We start from the raw sequence: 17159 nt of genomic DNA, 5'->3' as shown, positions 1-17159 counted from the left end.
AAGCTGCAGACTTGAGGTATGGCATTCAGTGTAACCACATGCTAATAGTCACACAAATTACAGATATTTTAGCTGGAAGAGATGCCCAATTTGTGGCACTGTTCAATCCTCACAATCTCCCCAATCTAACCCAAGTAGCTTAGTAGCCTATGATGTGCTCCCCCCAAAACAACAACCTCTCATTTGAATCTGGCCTTGCATTCATGAAGTGTCTGAGAGTAGGCCAGCTGAACCAGAACCAGGCCTCCCATTCCATAACTTTAGTTAATCCATTGAGCAAAAAGGCCAAACTGATCCTAGATCAGTTATTCTACTTTGATATGTTTCATGAAAACAAGCCATTACATGATTTTCTTTTGGATAAGTGTCGACCAAATCACACATTCTAGGCAGCGAGATTTTCATATGCACACACCCGCAACTCACAATTAATGCAGCGAAATGTTCTAGTGGAGGAAAACAAATAAAACATGCCCATGAATACACATTTCTAAATGTTTTGCCTTGCCATACCTTGAGATAACAAAAAACAAATTTGACAAAAATAATTTCCTAGTAAATAAAGCATAATAGAGACATTAGGTTTAAGCACAAAATAAATTGGTATTTGCGGATATTAAATTGTTAATATTGCAGCATTACGGACTCCTGGGGGATTTCCGCACACACTTAACAAAAGCTTTATTCCTAATGCAAGTATTTACTTGAGCAAATGCAACCAACCAAACAAACAATTAAAGGCATAATACAGTTAATGTTGTAGAAAAACATTGCCTTTTTCTACCACGCTTGTTATTTTCCATCAAACCCATATAACTAGCTTAAGTAACAGTGAAAATATCCCCCGGGGAGACTCCTTGGTCTGGGGACAGCTGGACAGCCTGACTGTAAATCAGCCAGTTCAAAGAGCTCTGTATCCACAGAGGCGATGAAACGGCACAACAGTTAGTTAAATTGTTATTCTCAGTTGTGAGAATAAGCGCAGGTTTGCGTACCTATCGAACACAACAGGCTGACTCATTAGGTCTGAGTAAGCGGAGCCTCAATCTTACGCTAACATGGGTTTACGTTTTGCCAAGTCGAAGTCAAGCTCAATTTAATGTTATTTGGTGGTTGTCAAGTCAGAGTGTAATGTCACTGGGGAAAAACATGTGGGGGGGATATTTTTTTTCTACCTGGAGTGACAATTTTTCACGGAGAAAATAGAAGTCTAGAATGTCAAGAAAAACAGGCAGGATATGCCAGGAAGAATGATCTCTCGCCACCTTACTCTGTTGTGGAGGACACAGGATTTAAGACTACCGCTAGCACCGCTTTTTTTTGAGTGCAAAATCCCATCCTGCCATTTCTCCTTTGACAAGAGTGTATGTACAGAGAACAAGGCCATAATGACGTGCCAAATGGAATCCCTTGACAAATTGACCACATTAGCAATTAAATGTAACATATGGGTCTATGCGCATATACCGGATTACATTTGTCCAACTTCGTAATGGATTGATAAAGATTACAACCGCAGAAGCGTCATTTCACCGAGAGGGGCTTTTGACGGCAGGTGCACAGCAATACACATTGCATAACAGAGAATAATGGAAAATATCCAGGTGAAAGTCAGAGAAATTTTAGCAACAAAAAAAAAAAAAACATGATTGGGCCAAATTGCGTGTACATTCCTATCTAGAAACTTAAGTGTTTGTAGGCAAGGTATACAGGAGTGAGCATAAATACCTCAGTCACAGGACTGCATTAATGAGAGCAGCATGTTAACCCCCGAGGGCTCCAGCCAGAGTAGGAGATGCAGGGCACTATGTCACCCTGTAGCGTGAGACACCGTTCGGGTGACTCGTTCTACTTATTCTTCTCAACCGAGAGCTCTCTGCCAAGAACGAGGAGAGGAGCCTTGCGCGTGCCCTTCGCGCCCAACGCAGACCAGTTTTAGGCCTTTCCGGAAACACGCAGAATCGGGGGGGGCTCGGGACGTCGAGAAGAGACGAGTGCCTCTGCCAGCAGACTTGGGCACGGGTTCAACCTTTAACTGGGAGCTTAATAATTCACGCTCATGGCAGGCGCACACACACACACACACGGCTCCATTTGAAGGGATAAATATAGCCTCAGAAAAGTGAACAAAGGCCATTATTAGGTTTCACATAGATTAACTGACAGAAATAACATTAACCTGCACCGCGGCCAGTGACAAATAATTACCCTTCATCCAGAAGCAAAATTAGCGGGGGTGCTGCGGGTGCACTCATAAGAGCAGCCATGGGGGGTGCCCTGAGTAGGCTAAACATAGACACCAACATAGACCGAATTCATCAAAAAACATTGTTTAATGGTTGGTTGACAAGTAACAGAGTGTATAGATTCTGGGGGGTGAGGAGGGGGGCATCTCTCTACCCATATGATGGATCCACCCCTGCCTTTATTGTATTTAGGCCACCTAGCAATCAAACTTAGACCTATAATTTACATAGGCATTAATCACAATATTATGTTGTTCAGCAAACTAGTTCATATAACATGAAATGCCAGCTTTAGATATTGGTGCAGCAAATTTCCTTTTTACGACCACAGTCTACTTAGGCACACAAAGGGTTCAATAACTGTTGTGAGTTTACACCTATTCCTGTTGTAATTCAATGCGTACATGCTGAAGTCCTACATTGGCTTACAGCCATTGATCGTGTACTGTGTCAGGTGTTCAAGAGTGATGGTAATTGCTCTCATGAAGCTAAGCCAAGTTACATCAGCAGTGAAAACAAAACCATTTTAGCGTATAGGCAATTGCGTGTGAAAACCGTATTGCAAATCAGACCGGATGGATTGTACAAGCATCCAGCAAGGTAGAAGACATTGGACACTGAGGCAGGGGATACATAGTAGTCACAGCCTCCGGATTCATAAGCAATCTTCAAGCCACTGCTGGGTGGAGCTGCCCTACGAGGTTATAAAAACCGGACGTCACTCCTAGACAGCAAAATCGGTGACCGTTTCAATCAGGCCGCCTGGGCAGCTTTTGACATGTTCTGTGTTTGCGGTTCAATTGAATAAACAGGTCAATAAATTCTTCATCTTCGGCCCAGCATTTAGGTCTTCTGAATTATGCCGCTTCGTCTTGCTGGCACTATGTGCACCTGACCGTGCCTCTGCAGGAAACGGCTTACGGAAAACAGCTGCTTCTTGCTGGCACATTACGCTCTCGAGCGCTTTATTTTTCTCTGCTTTTGTCTCTCCTGGCATGACCCTCGGCAGAAATGCGCAGCACGCTAGAAATTTCACTTGCAGGTCACAGACACTCGCAAGAGCAATTAACATGGCTACACATGGCCCATTTTCAGAAGAGTTTCGCAAAACCTGCTTAACCCTCCTACGGACCTAGACAGAGTGAATTCTGTGGTGATTTTGCTGTGCCCACACAGAATTGAAAAAAGAATGGTAGTTAACTCAGAAAGGCTATTAAAATCTTTCAAAATTAGTGTGTGTACTGGGCTGAAGGTCAAAGGAAATTTCCTGTTAGCAACACAAAAAACTTTTCACTCGCATATCAGTTGTAGCCAAATAAGTTGGTAATGAGGATACTACTTGCTCACCACAGAGAGACAGAGAGACCTTGATGTGCCACTATAACTCTCTCTCCATATAGTTATTTATATTCCACCATGATAGCCTGACATGTTCATTAAATCCGCTCCTACAACGAAGGGTTAACATCACAGTAATCTTTAAACAATTTCAATGCGTTTCACTACATAGTCAGGCAATACATAGTAGTTAGGCAATGTACATTCTGATTATAGTGTTGATTTATAGTTTTTATATATTAGAATATTTTATGTTTTAAATACTATCAATCCATTAGTCAAGTGAAAGAATATGCAGTTGAGAACTGACAAAATATAGACAAGGATCAGTTTACAAAACTTTCACTCTTCCAAAGAGAAAATGGCAAGCGGAACATGTGGTACAATTTCAGGTAATCTTTATGGTTACAACTGCACCATAATTCCACCAATCACAGCCACGCACCTTCTCTTCTGACCTTGGTTACAAATCTTAGCCATGTGGTAAATTGTTCAACCCTGCTTTTATAAGGTCATTTTATAGTACTTCACCAGGTCCAGTAGAACCAAAAACACACTGCCAAACGGGTACTATGGGGAGGTAGATTAGCACTCTGTTCTTAGAGCAGTCTTGGTAAGAGAAGAATGTGTTCCCATTGTACATTAGTACCAAGATCCTGAACAGTGCTGTATGCTAATTTTTAAAAGTGACCAAACTGAATAAATGTTAATGCCTTGAGGGTAAGTGGGAAGAGATGTTAATCTGAGAAAATGCGTTTTCTATTGTTTGTTCGGCGAAAGACCAACACAAATAATCGGAAAATCCATTTGATTTCCCCTTTCCAGGGAAATTACCCTAGCTAATGGAATGATCTCACTTTGTACTTCACAGCGGCTATAACTATAAATGAAACCATATTACCAAGAGTGTTTATACATTTAAGAAATACCCATTTACTGTAATAAATTCAGATAAAATAAGAAAATACCTATGTACTAATCATAGCGAGAAAGCTTTAAAGCCATAATACTCCTCCAGGGAAAGATTGGTCGTTCTATCATTCTTCATCCTTTCCTATAATCCAATACAAGACGTTCAGCCTTTTCGCCAAAGCTTTTGCTCAATTCCCTGTCTGGCTGTGAAAGAGAATGGGGAGGAAGAAACAGAGGGAAGAGAGAGACAGATAGGAAGAAATATTCAGAAGGACAATGACCAAAAAAAAACAAAAAAACACACATATGGTCTGTACAGAAACGGCCAGCTGTGGATATAACAAGACCATTCACCCAGGATAAGTAAGCCAGCCTGTTGGCCCTGGAAGGAGTGTCCCAAGGATGTACTTGGAAGAACATTGGTCACTGATCACAGAACGCTGGAGTGTCCATCAAATACAGCAAATGTCAGGTTCCAGGATGCTGTGGCTTTGTAGACCACTTAAGCACCCTTGTGAGGTAAACATTACAGCGGACACAAGACAGAGGCAACCATTTCAGAATTCATTATTCATGTTAAATGGAAAGGAAATGCACTCCAATTTCAGCCTTTGGGTTAAAAACAGAGGAGCTCAGATCAAAAGAAAGCAGTAACTACATTCCTAAAAAAACAATTCCACACTCAACATTTTATCATTAAAGAAAAGGTTGCATAAGGTTGTTACCGGTGTATAGCACCATTTCACTGATTAAGGCAGAAGCATTTGAATCTTTAGCCTCTTCTTTAATGGAAAAAGTGAGTGGTGATATTTCATGAATGTGTTTTTTAAATTTTTTTTTTATTCATCATTCAAAAAATTAAAAGAAGCAAGGCTGAATAAAAAAAGAATCCATCAAAGTAATGGTAAAGTTGTGAGGCTTGTGTACAGATGCTCAAATGAGAAGTGCGTAGGCCTCGAAGCAAAATTCTAAAAGATGTCTGCTGTACCACCTTATCCTCATCAATGGCCATTGCTATGACTGGTCGTTTGTCATGGAAGTTGAGGGTCTCTCAACTCAACAAGTTTGCCGTGAATGCTCCGCAACTTCAGCCAATATTTTCCATGACAAACACCCAGCCTTACCCACTGCAAATGTTGCTGGCAAAGGTGTATTACTATAATAGCCCTGGGGAGGGCCCGAGGTTTGGCCAACAGAGGCCAAATGATAGCTTGTCAATGATCTTTTTCCCTCCCTAACCTTTTAACAAAAGTTCTGTGTGTTCTCCCTCCACTAATCTTCTGCCGGGCGCTTTTCAGGAACATCGATCGACCGTTCCCTCACCGTTTTACGACACTGACTTTATTCCTTCCTTGTGTTTGGTCTCCTTTGTACTCCCATCTGGAAAGCAGGGGTCTGCTTAGAAAAGGCACACTGCGCCTACCGTTGCACGCCACCACAGACAAAGGGCAGCAGACCCACGGCGAGCCACGAAGCAGACGCCAGAGCTGGGGCGTGCGTTTTACTGGGGGGGGGGCTCTTCTTCGGTTCTGGCTGCAGAGCTCTGAGGAACCGGAGCCGCCCGTGGCCGCTGCTGCCGTTGCTGCGGGTGGCCATTTTCCAGTGTTCCTTCCACTCCCGTTGTTCTAGTCTCGCCAAGATTCACACTTTCCCCCGCTAGAATGCCAGCGAGCCAATCGCAAAACAGGACGTGTCCTCTTTTCCGGGCCTAAATTAGGATTCAATTACCATGCTCCCGTAAATCCGTCAAGTTGGAAAATTAATCATTTCGAGATTATCCTGACGGTGACAGGCATCCCACCAGCATCCTACCGAGGAGAGCGGAATGAGCAGCGTGCTCTTGAGGATGTTCTAATAAATCTGTTCACCCCCCCCCCCCCACACTCCCACCCCTTTTTAGCTTCCACGTTTTTGTGTCTCATTTAGCATTAAAAAGTCTGAACACCTGTTTGTTTGATGGCGTATTTGCATAGCTTAGCATTTTACAAGCAGCCTCTGTAATCTTGTGTGACAATGCGTTTAGGTAAGGGTTAAGGTGAAAACACAAGTGGCAAGTCATACCAAATAAGGATGGAGCTGTACGTTATGTTCATGTAATAAACATACTGTATAATTTAAATGGTACTGGGACCTCCTGGTGAGAAACAAGGCCGGGAGCAGTTATCGCTCTCAGGTTTGATCGAGACTATGTTCATGAGACACCTGGGTTCACGGTTCCAAGATTAGGAGACTCGCTGACTTTTCGGTGCTGGCGGAGATGTGAGCTCAGCTGGAGACAGGCAAAGTCAGATTTTTCACCTCTGGAATCGTGCTTTAGTTCCAACGTACTCAGGTTCTTTCAAAAGGCAAGAGAAACAATGGTCTTTAATATCCTCCCGAGACCTGACAGAATCTAATATTTTTTATTTATAAAATATATTTTTTTTTAAAAATTAGAATTTCATAATATCTTGGATGACAAAATCGCAGTACTGAAGCTTCTAAGACTGACCACATTTGAGAAAGTTTCCATTTCTTATCATTCAACAGCCCCCACCTGTACCAACTAACAAAATGGAAAAAATGGGCAGTATATACTAAAGCTACTTAATTTCATTTTTTTGTACAATTTAATCAAACTGTTTGAATTTAGTGAGTGAATGTTAAAGACTGTTCTAGGACAGTATAGTCCAGAATCCCAACTATGCTCCAAAATGTGCTGATCAGATAAGAACATAGAACATAACATCAGTCTGATATTTTTCAGTTTCATTTAGAAATGATTTTGTCCAATGACCATTTTGGAAACCTATTGACAGCACTGTATTGACTGCAAATATCTGCAATCATTTCATACACGTTTCTAAGCCAAAGATATCCACATTTTTGATATTGGGAGGTAGAACCCAACAGCTTCCAAGTCATGAATTGCAAGACTGCCAACACACCAGGGCTGTCCAACCCTGTTCCTGGAGATCTACCATCCTGCAGGTTTTCATTTCTACTCTAATTTGGCACACCTTTCCCTTTGCTTCAACTAATTAGCAGCTAATTGACATCTCTAGCTGTTGAATGGGGTGTGCTTTGTTAGGGTTGGAGTGAAACCCAACAGGACTATAGGAACAGGGTTGGGCAGCCCTGCTCTATACCATCTTTACATCAAAGATGTAGTAAATCCAGTCAATTATAAATCTGGCACAGTGGGAACAGGAACTAGGTAGGTCAGCTCCTTGACTACACTGTGTGAACCTGTGGGCGGGGGATGGTGGTGGTGGGGGCTTCTAGTATGTTGATCACAGAGACGATGGCAGGACAGCATGGAACAGTTACAGAGGCACCTCAGCTCCATTTCACCACCTCTGACCATAGGCAAGAATATAAAGTGAAACCCTAGGATAAGTGCTTCATCAGACAAAGACATGTCCAAAATGTATGCAACTGTAAGAATCTTCCTAGCTGCAGAACCACGTTTGTTGCACGGCACTTTACAGGGCAAGGCGGTAACACACATGGAAGCCATCGCAAAAAACAGTTTGAGTTTTCATGGAGCGCCCACCAATATGACTGTAAATAATACTGTATAAATAGGCCACTGAGGTCACATGCTCAAAGCACAGGGTCAAAGGCCGTATTAGTTTGCCTGACGAGTGGAAAATAGACTGCATGTGTGCACCGAGCATTTTCCTCTTTAGCCACCTTTAACCTGCCTGCAACCACTGTGACTCAATTCGGTCAAGGGGCAAAGTTAGGCTCTTAATTTTAAGAATAGAGCAAATAACACAGATGCGTGTGAACGGGTGGAAATGCAGTGTAGCTGGACGGTAAAGCAGGAAGGCAAACGCGCGTATGAATCATCACGAGGCCTCGAACGGCGTAGAGCCCAGATGTTTGGGGAGCGCGCCACAGACGGCCATTTGCACTTCCCCGCCCGGACCGGAGATTAACTGGCGTCCGTCCCTTTCCTCCGCCTCCCGCGCGATCCCTTCTCAACCGTTTCAGGTTATGGCAGAGGGCGGGGGGTGAGTTCACAAATTCCCAGGCAGCGGAGTGGAGCCGGGCAGCGTCGGCGCGAGCCCATTCAGCCAGCACGTGGCTAATCTACATGTGTGAAGGTCACGGATCCACTGTCACCGAGGTGAGGCAGCCGCTGGCTCACTGCCACGCTGCGTGAGCGCCGAGGAAACAAGATATCCCTGGGCGTGCGAGCAAGGGAGGGAGAGGGAGAGAGAGAGCGATTGTCGTTGCGCGATTCCTAAAGCCTTTTTTTTCTGGAAAGAGGAAGCATAGTGAGAAGGTAGGGGGGGGGGGGGGGGGGGTTACAAATATTTCATGGCATTCCAGGGTTGAAAAGTCCACATTACATGTTCCATTGCCTCCCGTGTTGGTACACACAACGGTTTCAAAGCCGGCGTTCTTTCCGAGCTCTTTGAAATTTCACCACCCAGCAGTCTCAACGACAGGAAAAATAAGGAATTTTGTTGCCGATGGGTACAGCGAACTTTCACGCCGCTAAAGTGTTTCGGAATTTAAATGCTAAAGAGGAAGCGTTTATTGAAACAAACACCTCAGCAGAACAGAGGTAGAAACCAAATAAGGCTGCAGCTAGCTCAGCACGCCACGAAGCTTGCAGGGATGAAGGGTTTGAGCATTTATAGGTACTTCAGTACACAAAAACAAATGTTTTTTCACCCGCAAATGTCTACTGCAACTAGATGCAATTACTTTCTGGACATATAATAATATACTAAATCTAACACACAATTTACCAGTGAAGGTCAAAACCTTAAACAGAAAAGTGCCTTCCCTCAGAAATCACCATTGAGTGGCATCATAACGGTTCAAAGCAATGCTCATGGGTCAGTTCTCATAAGAATCTGCTAGGTAAAAACATGTAGTGAAAGTGGTAAAACAATGGATGGCAACAAGCGGGGGCCAACCACACCAAAAAGACAAAGTGACGAAATGATAAACCGAGATGGCCCACTTACTGAAAACAATTGCCACACTTCATTAAATGCATATGTTGCCACTTGTGAGCCAATGATGTAAATAATAAGCTTGAATTGTTTCTTTAAGTTAGAAAACACAGCTTTAATTCTTTTTATTTCTTTATTTTAATCCAAATTTGCAATGTGAAACAATTCCTATCCCGTTTCAGCAAAATCTCTCAGATATTAAAGAGAGAGATTCTGCACAGATGTATAGGAACTTGAGGCAAGGGAAACAAAAATGGCTGCATTCACTGCATTCTTTGAAGATAGTTCAAAGTTCTTTGTAAATAAGTTTAAAAGATTTGTAGACAATATTGACAAGCCAACAAGAAGTCACTGAAGGGTGAATCACATTGGACATCTACAGTATTAACTAGGAAGTAGTTCATCCTGACTAAGGAATCTGGACCAATTTCATTTCAAGGAGCACCGTCTTATAAAGCAGGATGACACAGCTGCTAGCTTCATTACCGGCCCAAAGTAAGCACCCCCCCCCCCCCCCATTCTTGGATAAATATTTTGTAACCCCATCTAGAAAACACCTGGATTAATTCATACTAGTTCGATCCATTAAATGTCTGATTTAGGAGTGCTATTCCTTCCTTGGTCCTTTAATGAAGAAAGTTCCTTTAGAATTAAATTTAAGCTATGGCAGAGAATGGACAGGAAAGGACTGGTTTAGTTATTAAACTATGTTAACATCTCTAAGCTCATAAATTACTGACAAGAAACAAAATATATTTGCTATTATGAATACAAATAATATTAATAAGGGAAACTTGAAAATACAGCCATGAGCTTATGTGCAAATTAATCACGCAATCAAATCAGAATTTATGCATTATTGCTAGCAAGAATGCTAGTATGTTAATAAAGCAAACTGATATTCTGATGTTGGCATACATGCCAATAAGCAAAGTACGTCAACATTAATATCTGCCATTTCATCACAAGTATGCTAATATGTTAATAATGCTCCAATTACTCAGCTGAAATAAGCAAACATGCAAACATATAACACATAATTATACCAACATATTTATCACGGACCGCTTGCATTTGAATATGCACAGTAATTTAGAAAACAAACAGCGACTGTTCTATACACTAGACAAATATTTAACAGAAAAACAAAATTCACTTTACAATATTATGTGAACTACTTAAATGTAGTTCATGAGAGTTTTTCAATGAAACATATTTCCACCAGTGTAAATAAATAAAATACTGTTTATTCAAGCGGGTACTGTAGTACTGTTCTCATTATTAAAAACATAATAAGCTACTGCTTCATGGTCAAGTACATCTATGCAGAATTCAATAAGACACATGGCAACTCAACAGTCCATATTATGGATTTAGTGCAAAGACCAACATTGGTCTGGATCATGACACCTATATTTTTAGCACAAGAATAAAAATATCAAAATTTTATTTCAACTGCCCAAGCAATATCAAATAGTGAATTGACTAGTGGCTTGGAATGTCACTCGAAAAAAAATTATATCAATTTATATCGGCCTAATCACAGTTTTGTATTGATTTTTGTGTCGAGTCATTTTCATAACCACATAATATCTGTTTTCAGTGCTCCACACCCGCAAACTGATGTGTAGTAATGGGAAAATGCCAAGTAAAATGCACAATTTCACAACACATCTGAATGGACAGGCATTTTGGAAGTGGAAGAAAAAAAACTATTTCCAAAACATTCTGAATAAGAAGCACCCCGTGTTTTGGACCCCATTTACCCGATAAGAGCACAATGCTGCATTTGATCAGTCAACGTCATCGTTTTTAGAAGAACGAGCCAGATAGCATGATTAAAACACATGACGCACTGATTGGACTGATAAAACAGTCTTCCCATGCTCTTCTCTGTGGCACCCCGGGCAATCGATATGCAGCCCTATAGTCCGACCGCTGCAGTCTGAGTGCAGTGCAGTCTGCCCACACGTGAAAGACAATGGGGCTTTGGGCTTAGGACGTGGTCATGTTGTCGAAGTGGATCAGCCCTGTAAAACGTTTGGATGTGAAGAACTAGCATACAGTAGATGGGTTTCACTCACCCACCTCACTTCTCAGAATTACCCTAAACTGCATTTACACCACATGAAGGCAGCGGAGATAACGTCGCTCACATTCTTACCGCAAAATTAACTCCAAACAGCAACTCTTTTTGTTTTCCTAAATGCTTAACATGCACGGTTTATTTTCTATTACAAAGGAGATGGCTTGAAGCATCTCATTTCAGTGAATGAATGCACTCCTGTGACTTAATGCCCACGCTACCAAACCATCTACCATGCAAGCTTGTAAAAAATGCATGAGGTTAAGAGGCACTTCCTTTTGATAAACTTTATTGTCGCATTACACTGGTTTATAATAGTAAATGTTTGTCTAAATGGGCAGATATAACAATTTATTTTCTGTTCTGGTCCATTTAATCAGCATCTCTCAAGCAGCATTTCAATGGTTGATCACTTGCCTCTTTTTTCTGCTATCATATTTAAGTACACCTGCATACCTGTATTCTTCTGCACACCAGAATTTTTCAAGATTACCTGTGTATCACTCAGCGTTTCCCCAGTCCAGGTGACTGCAGTAATAAAAATCTTGGCAACTAGACAGACAAGAGCAAACGAACGCAAGCAGGAGACCATCACTTCCTTGTGCCTTTCCACCAGCATTACAGAAGAGGAGGAAAGATTTTAACTGCTGACATTTCTTTGCCCCTGGTCTCTGGTAACTAACCAGGAAGGAGAGGATAGGATTCGTAATTGAAGAGCAACACACACCACTTGATTTTGCAGAGCGAGAGGCTGAAAACAGAAGGACACTGAATTCCAGTAACAGATGAAACGCTAGTTTGGTAAAGCAAAGGTTAATGCACAGGCACAAAATTCGGCATTTAAACCAAAGTAAATTATTGACTTTTTTTTCCCCCTTTACACCCAACTTCCTTTTACAATGGTTTATACATTACATAATGTATGCATTTTGCTGATACCCTTGTAGTGCTCAACTCTTAACCATGTCTGAGAGGATAAGAGCTTGGGATTCAGACACACAACCCTCTGGGAGCAAGGCAAGTGCTTAATGAGGATGTACATCAGTAAAGAACCAAGCTGAGTTCTTGTGAATGAAAAAGGAATTCAACTACATTTTTGCCAAATGTATTTACTCCTATATGAGAAGCTGGAACACCAGGCCATAATGCACACAGCTCATACGCAGTGTTTCCACTGCACATCAGAAATCCATATGAAACACGAGCCTCCAAATGCATTCATACTCTTGCTGAATTTTAACAAAAAGATAATTTAACAGAAGCAATGCCATGTACACAAAGCAGTGTAGTTGACATTTTGTGAAAGGAAAATGGTTTAAATTTCTGAATTGTCCTAGAGGTGGACCAATGCAATGGTACTTTTTTTTTGCGATGTGTGACAGCTATGGTATTCAGCATATTTTATTTGTACCAAAGTATAATCATGTAAAACAATCGGTCTACAAAATCTATTTCACTGTAAATCTACCTGGACTTTAATGGATACATCTTCGAGCAGAGTTTGGGAATTAAAGAAACATTAATAACATAATTTGTCTTTTTCAAATACCACCGGTTGGTTATAGATGTTTGACCAACTCTAATCTCAACTACGGTTTAAAAACAATTTGGCAAGGTATGGTCTGGTACAACAATTCTAGCCTATTACAGCCTATCATTTGTTTTTAAAAAAGCTATATTTTTATGTAGGCTTGGTGCATCACCAACAATAATCAGTAGAAAGTAGTTTGGTTGCCAAATATTTCACACCCCAATTTATGTACTACTCCAAGAAAAAGTATTACTCAGAAGACACTCTCCTGCTTTAAAAACCCACCATTCTATTCAGTCAGTTCAAGGCAAGGTACACTACTTGGATTTCAGTGGCAAAGTATGCACCCTAACATCCGATTAATTTACATTTAAGTCACACTAACCATTGGTCATTGCAAAGACTTGAGACCGTCTCAGTGAACTTCAAATGGTCTGAATTTAAAATGCTTTTTCAAAAGGGGATCCAGTACCAAGATCATGCATGCGTCTCAAAAGTATTTTTACATTTTATAACTGTATTACTGTAAATACATATTGAATATGCAAAGAAAATCAAAACATATACAAGCAATAATTAAGACGCATAATTCTGAATTATAAAAAAATATTTTAAGACTAAAAATACTGCATTAATTATTTCAATTCTTTGAAAAAAAAAATTTTTTATGACTTTGAGATGATTACCTCCTGTAGCAAGTGGGCTATTTTGCATTTAGGTGTGTATTCCATATCTTTTTTTTTTTTTTCGGCCATTGTGCTCTTCAGCACTTCTGTTTACATCAGTGGTGCCGAATGCCCAGCAGAGAGGTGGAGAGCCAATCAGATGGCAGATTAGATGTCAACTTGGAAGCAGCTGTCTGGAGAGTTTAATACAGTCAGTTTACCTCCACAATTCAAATTCGAAACCTAGAAAAGGAGATCGAGTCGGTTTCAAATACAGCCTTTTGGCTTCAAGAACAAATCTGCAGCGTAAATTCTACGTTGAAAGCCAGTAACGTGTCGCTACATATATATTAAATAAAGGCATTTAGCCCTAAAATTATCGATTTTTTTTTTCATTAAACTGTTTAGATTGCGAAATGCATGACTATTGGTGTTACAAGCAGACGTGAGTACAATCACGTATCTAAAGCAACGCGTCGAACCTTTATTTTCATATCACAAAGCTAACAACCTTTAGCTAACGTTAGCTAATTGCAGTTTTCGATGTTCTGACGGGTTCTTCTCGCTTGGTTAAGGAACACCCGTTGTCTTTCTTCAAACTATATCGAAAAGGACTGGTTGTCCAATAATTCCAGGCTAATGATTTTGGAAAAAAGATTTAAAATAAAAACAAACAGCTCTACCAATGTAGCTTATGAATATTCATCACGTCACATTTTATTCCTTCATTTGCAGTTTAGCTAGCAAGCTACTGCAGTCTAAATGCGAGAATGTTCCACGGTTTCGCAAACGGGATTTTCATGTTTGCCAGACTAGCGAGCTAGTCAGTTAACGAGGGCTCTCTCACTATTCGTTAACTTCCAAAATAACACTTTAAACGATAGGTAAAAAAATATATACACCGTGTTATGTTGCTATACATAGGACAGTTAGTTTAACGTTAGGCTTTTGTTTTCGGTCTCGCGAGCTAGCGTTGGCTAGCTAAGGTTAGCTACATATCCCATGCACACGAGTCACCTTGGATAGAACTTCCAACTTTACATTCGAATAAAACGGAAATAGTGTCCAGAAAATTAAGCATCTGACTACAAATAACTAAGCCGACATCTTAATATTGACAGCTGAGCAATAACAAGATGGACAAAGTTTTATTTTGTATCAAATAACGTCCATCCTAAAATTATGCTGAGTAGTCAATGCAACGGACCCACAAGTAGAGTACTAAAGTAGCTAACGTTATAGCTAGCAACGTAAAAGATGACGGGTAACTTAAAGGGAACATATAAAATACATTTTAAAACGTGTTGCAATTTACCTGAGGTCTGTTGATACCTTGTCCATTGTTTCCAGGACTCATCGCCGGGTGACTTCTTTGTTGTCCTCCCCAGCCATGAGCCGCAGATCCATATTGGGAGCTCATTTCTTTGACTAGTCCCATGCTTGCTTGTTGTTGTTGTTGAGCTGATGGATTATTGTAATCTTGGTAGCCAGTGCCATAACCTCGCATCATAGGACTCGGAGACGTCAGTAACTGGTTTAAAGTTGGGGTAGCCCCTGAAGGGTGCTGCTGATTTTGCCCAGGAAATCTCTGGAACCCCCCAACATTACCACTACCAGAAGCTGAAGCAGCAGCCATAGCAGCTTTACCATGGCTAGTAGCAGTATTGCTGCTGCCTGGGCCCGTCAACGTGCTATTCCCCTGCCTCGAGGGACTCATCATACCGTATCCCGCGCCACTGTACCCGGGTCGGTAGTTCGGGTAGAGGTTATATTGACTGTTGTGGTACCCTTCATTCGAGTTTTGTACTGGATCCATATTGTTGGGTCCCGAAGAATGCATTATTCCCATTCCTGGGCTTTGTTGTCCGCCATGTTGATCAAAGCAAGGCCCTCCTCTAGCATTACCGTAATAATTATTAAACTCAGAAACAGTGCCGTTTCCCCCTGCGCCAAGGGGCTGGTTGTTGATGTTGTTGTTGTTCGTTGGTCCCACGCTGGCGGGGTCGTACCTGCTACCCATCCGGTCCCCCGATTTGCAAAGGTGGTCCTCCTCCTCTTCACTTTTATTTAGCAATGGCTGATGGCGTTCGAATTGGTTCCCCAAAATATTCTCTTTCCCTCCATGTTGCCGATTCCCAGTCTCTCCTTGTGCTGATTGTTGTGTGTTGTTGATGTTATTTTGAATTTGACGTTGGTGATGCTGTTGAAATTGATTGAATGGTTGCTGTTGCTGCTGTGGCGCCGTGTGATGATGGTGAGACGAAGGAGGGGGATCTCCGCCGCCAGCATTTTTCAGTTTATGATTCGTTATCAAACCCGTCTCCATGCTCGAAGACATACTCGCATTTGAGGAGGATAAAGATGTAGACTTACTTCCCTCTACCTTTTCACGCGTATCCGAATTTGTGCTAGCAGAAGCACGAGCAATGTTAGCCATGTTCATCTGGTGATGGCGATCTACATTATTCATAGCGTTAACGCCAGTCCCATCTCCAGCCCCAAGCATTGCTCCGGATCCATGTACAGTTCCTCCGGATTTCCCAGAGCTTAAATCTTGATTCAGACTGCTTGATAAATTCGAATTTTTGTTCTTAGTTGTTGCTGGAGCTGGTGCCACTTGCGCGGCCATGATCACGTCAACATTTCATGCAAGAATCAGGGCAGGCTAGCTAGCTAGCTAGCTCACTGAAGAAAAAAAAATCTGAAAAGAAAGAAAGGACGAAGGCAACCGAGCTCAGTTTAAATTGGCAAAAAAAAATAAAGAAAACGTTATGTTCTGGTCGGAGTTGGGCAAAGCCCACTAACAACGACAGCCTTAGTGGTCCGATTTCACGTTTACAGATTTTGTCCAGGTTTAAATGAAACTTTTTCTCCCTTCCTCTCTAACCCGGATATGGGTAAATGCATGTCTCCTGGAGCCTCTCTGGCCCAGCATGGCATTAGAGACAGAGCTCCAACAACTATTATCCACTTCGGTCTCGCAAGTCATATGGAAAATACGGACTGGATTTTCAGGTCATCGTATACGTGGTTGATGGTCTACCTTACTATTGTTCTCTGTTAACTTACACTCGCCTGTCCCTTCTATTCGCAACATTTATTTGTAATTCATTTGAAATGCAGTACTATCTCACAGCATTGTTCAGCATCTTATGTACTACGACAACGTAGCATATAGTTGTGATTCTGGCTGTCAGCACGTTCACTAACCTTACTGTCAAATTAACCCAGCCCTCAGTGGCTTGGCCTTTTCGCTATATGGTAATGTTTTTTGTGGTCTGGACTGGCTCAGGCAAATTGGCCACTATACTCCTTAAACCTGCTATATTGGTATGAACAGTATACTATGCTAATCAGGTATGATGATGTCAGGAGCAAGAACATGGTAACAATACCTTCCAGCCTCATTGTTTTTGCAAGGTGGTA

At 41.5% G+C, this 17159-nt stretch overlaps 1 protein-coding gene across 1 annotated transcript in view; it reads right to left on the bottom strand.

The window, feature by feature from the left end:
• arid1b (AT-rich interactive domain 1B) overlaps positions 1 to 16656 on the bottom strand; it is a 118808-nt gene extending 102152 nt beyond the window's left edge. The window contains exon 1 of the mRNA XM_061242354.1: positions 15049 to 16656. Within this exon, the coding sequence (XP_061098338.1) occupies positions 15049 to 16362 (1314 nt within the window). The 5' untranslated portion in view covers positions 16363 to 16656. The remainder of the gene's footprint in view (positions 1 to 15048) is intronic.
• Between the last annotated feature and the right edge of the window lie 503 nt (positions 16657 to 17159).

This window comes from Conger conger, chromosome 5 (assembly GCF_963514075.1).
Source record: "Conger conger chromosome 5, fConCon1.1, whole genome shotgun sequence".
Classification (NCBI taxonomy): Eukaryota; Metazoa; Chordata; class Actinopteri; order Anguilliformes; family Congridae; genus Conger; species Conger conger.
Note: the sequence above shows the minus strand (reverse complement) of the source record. Positions and strands in the feature narration are given on the sequence as shown.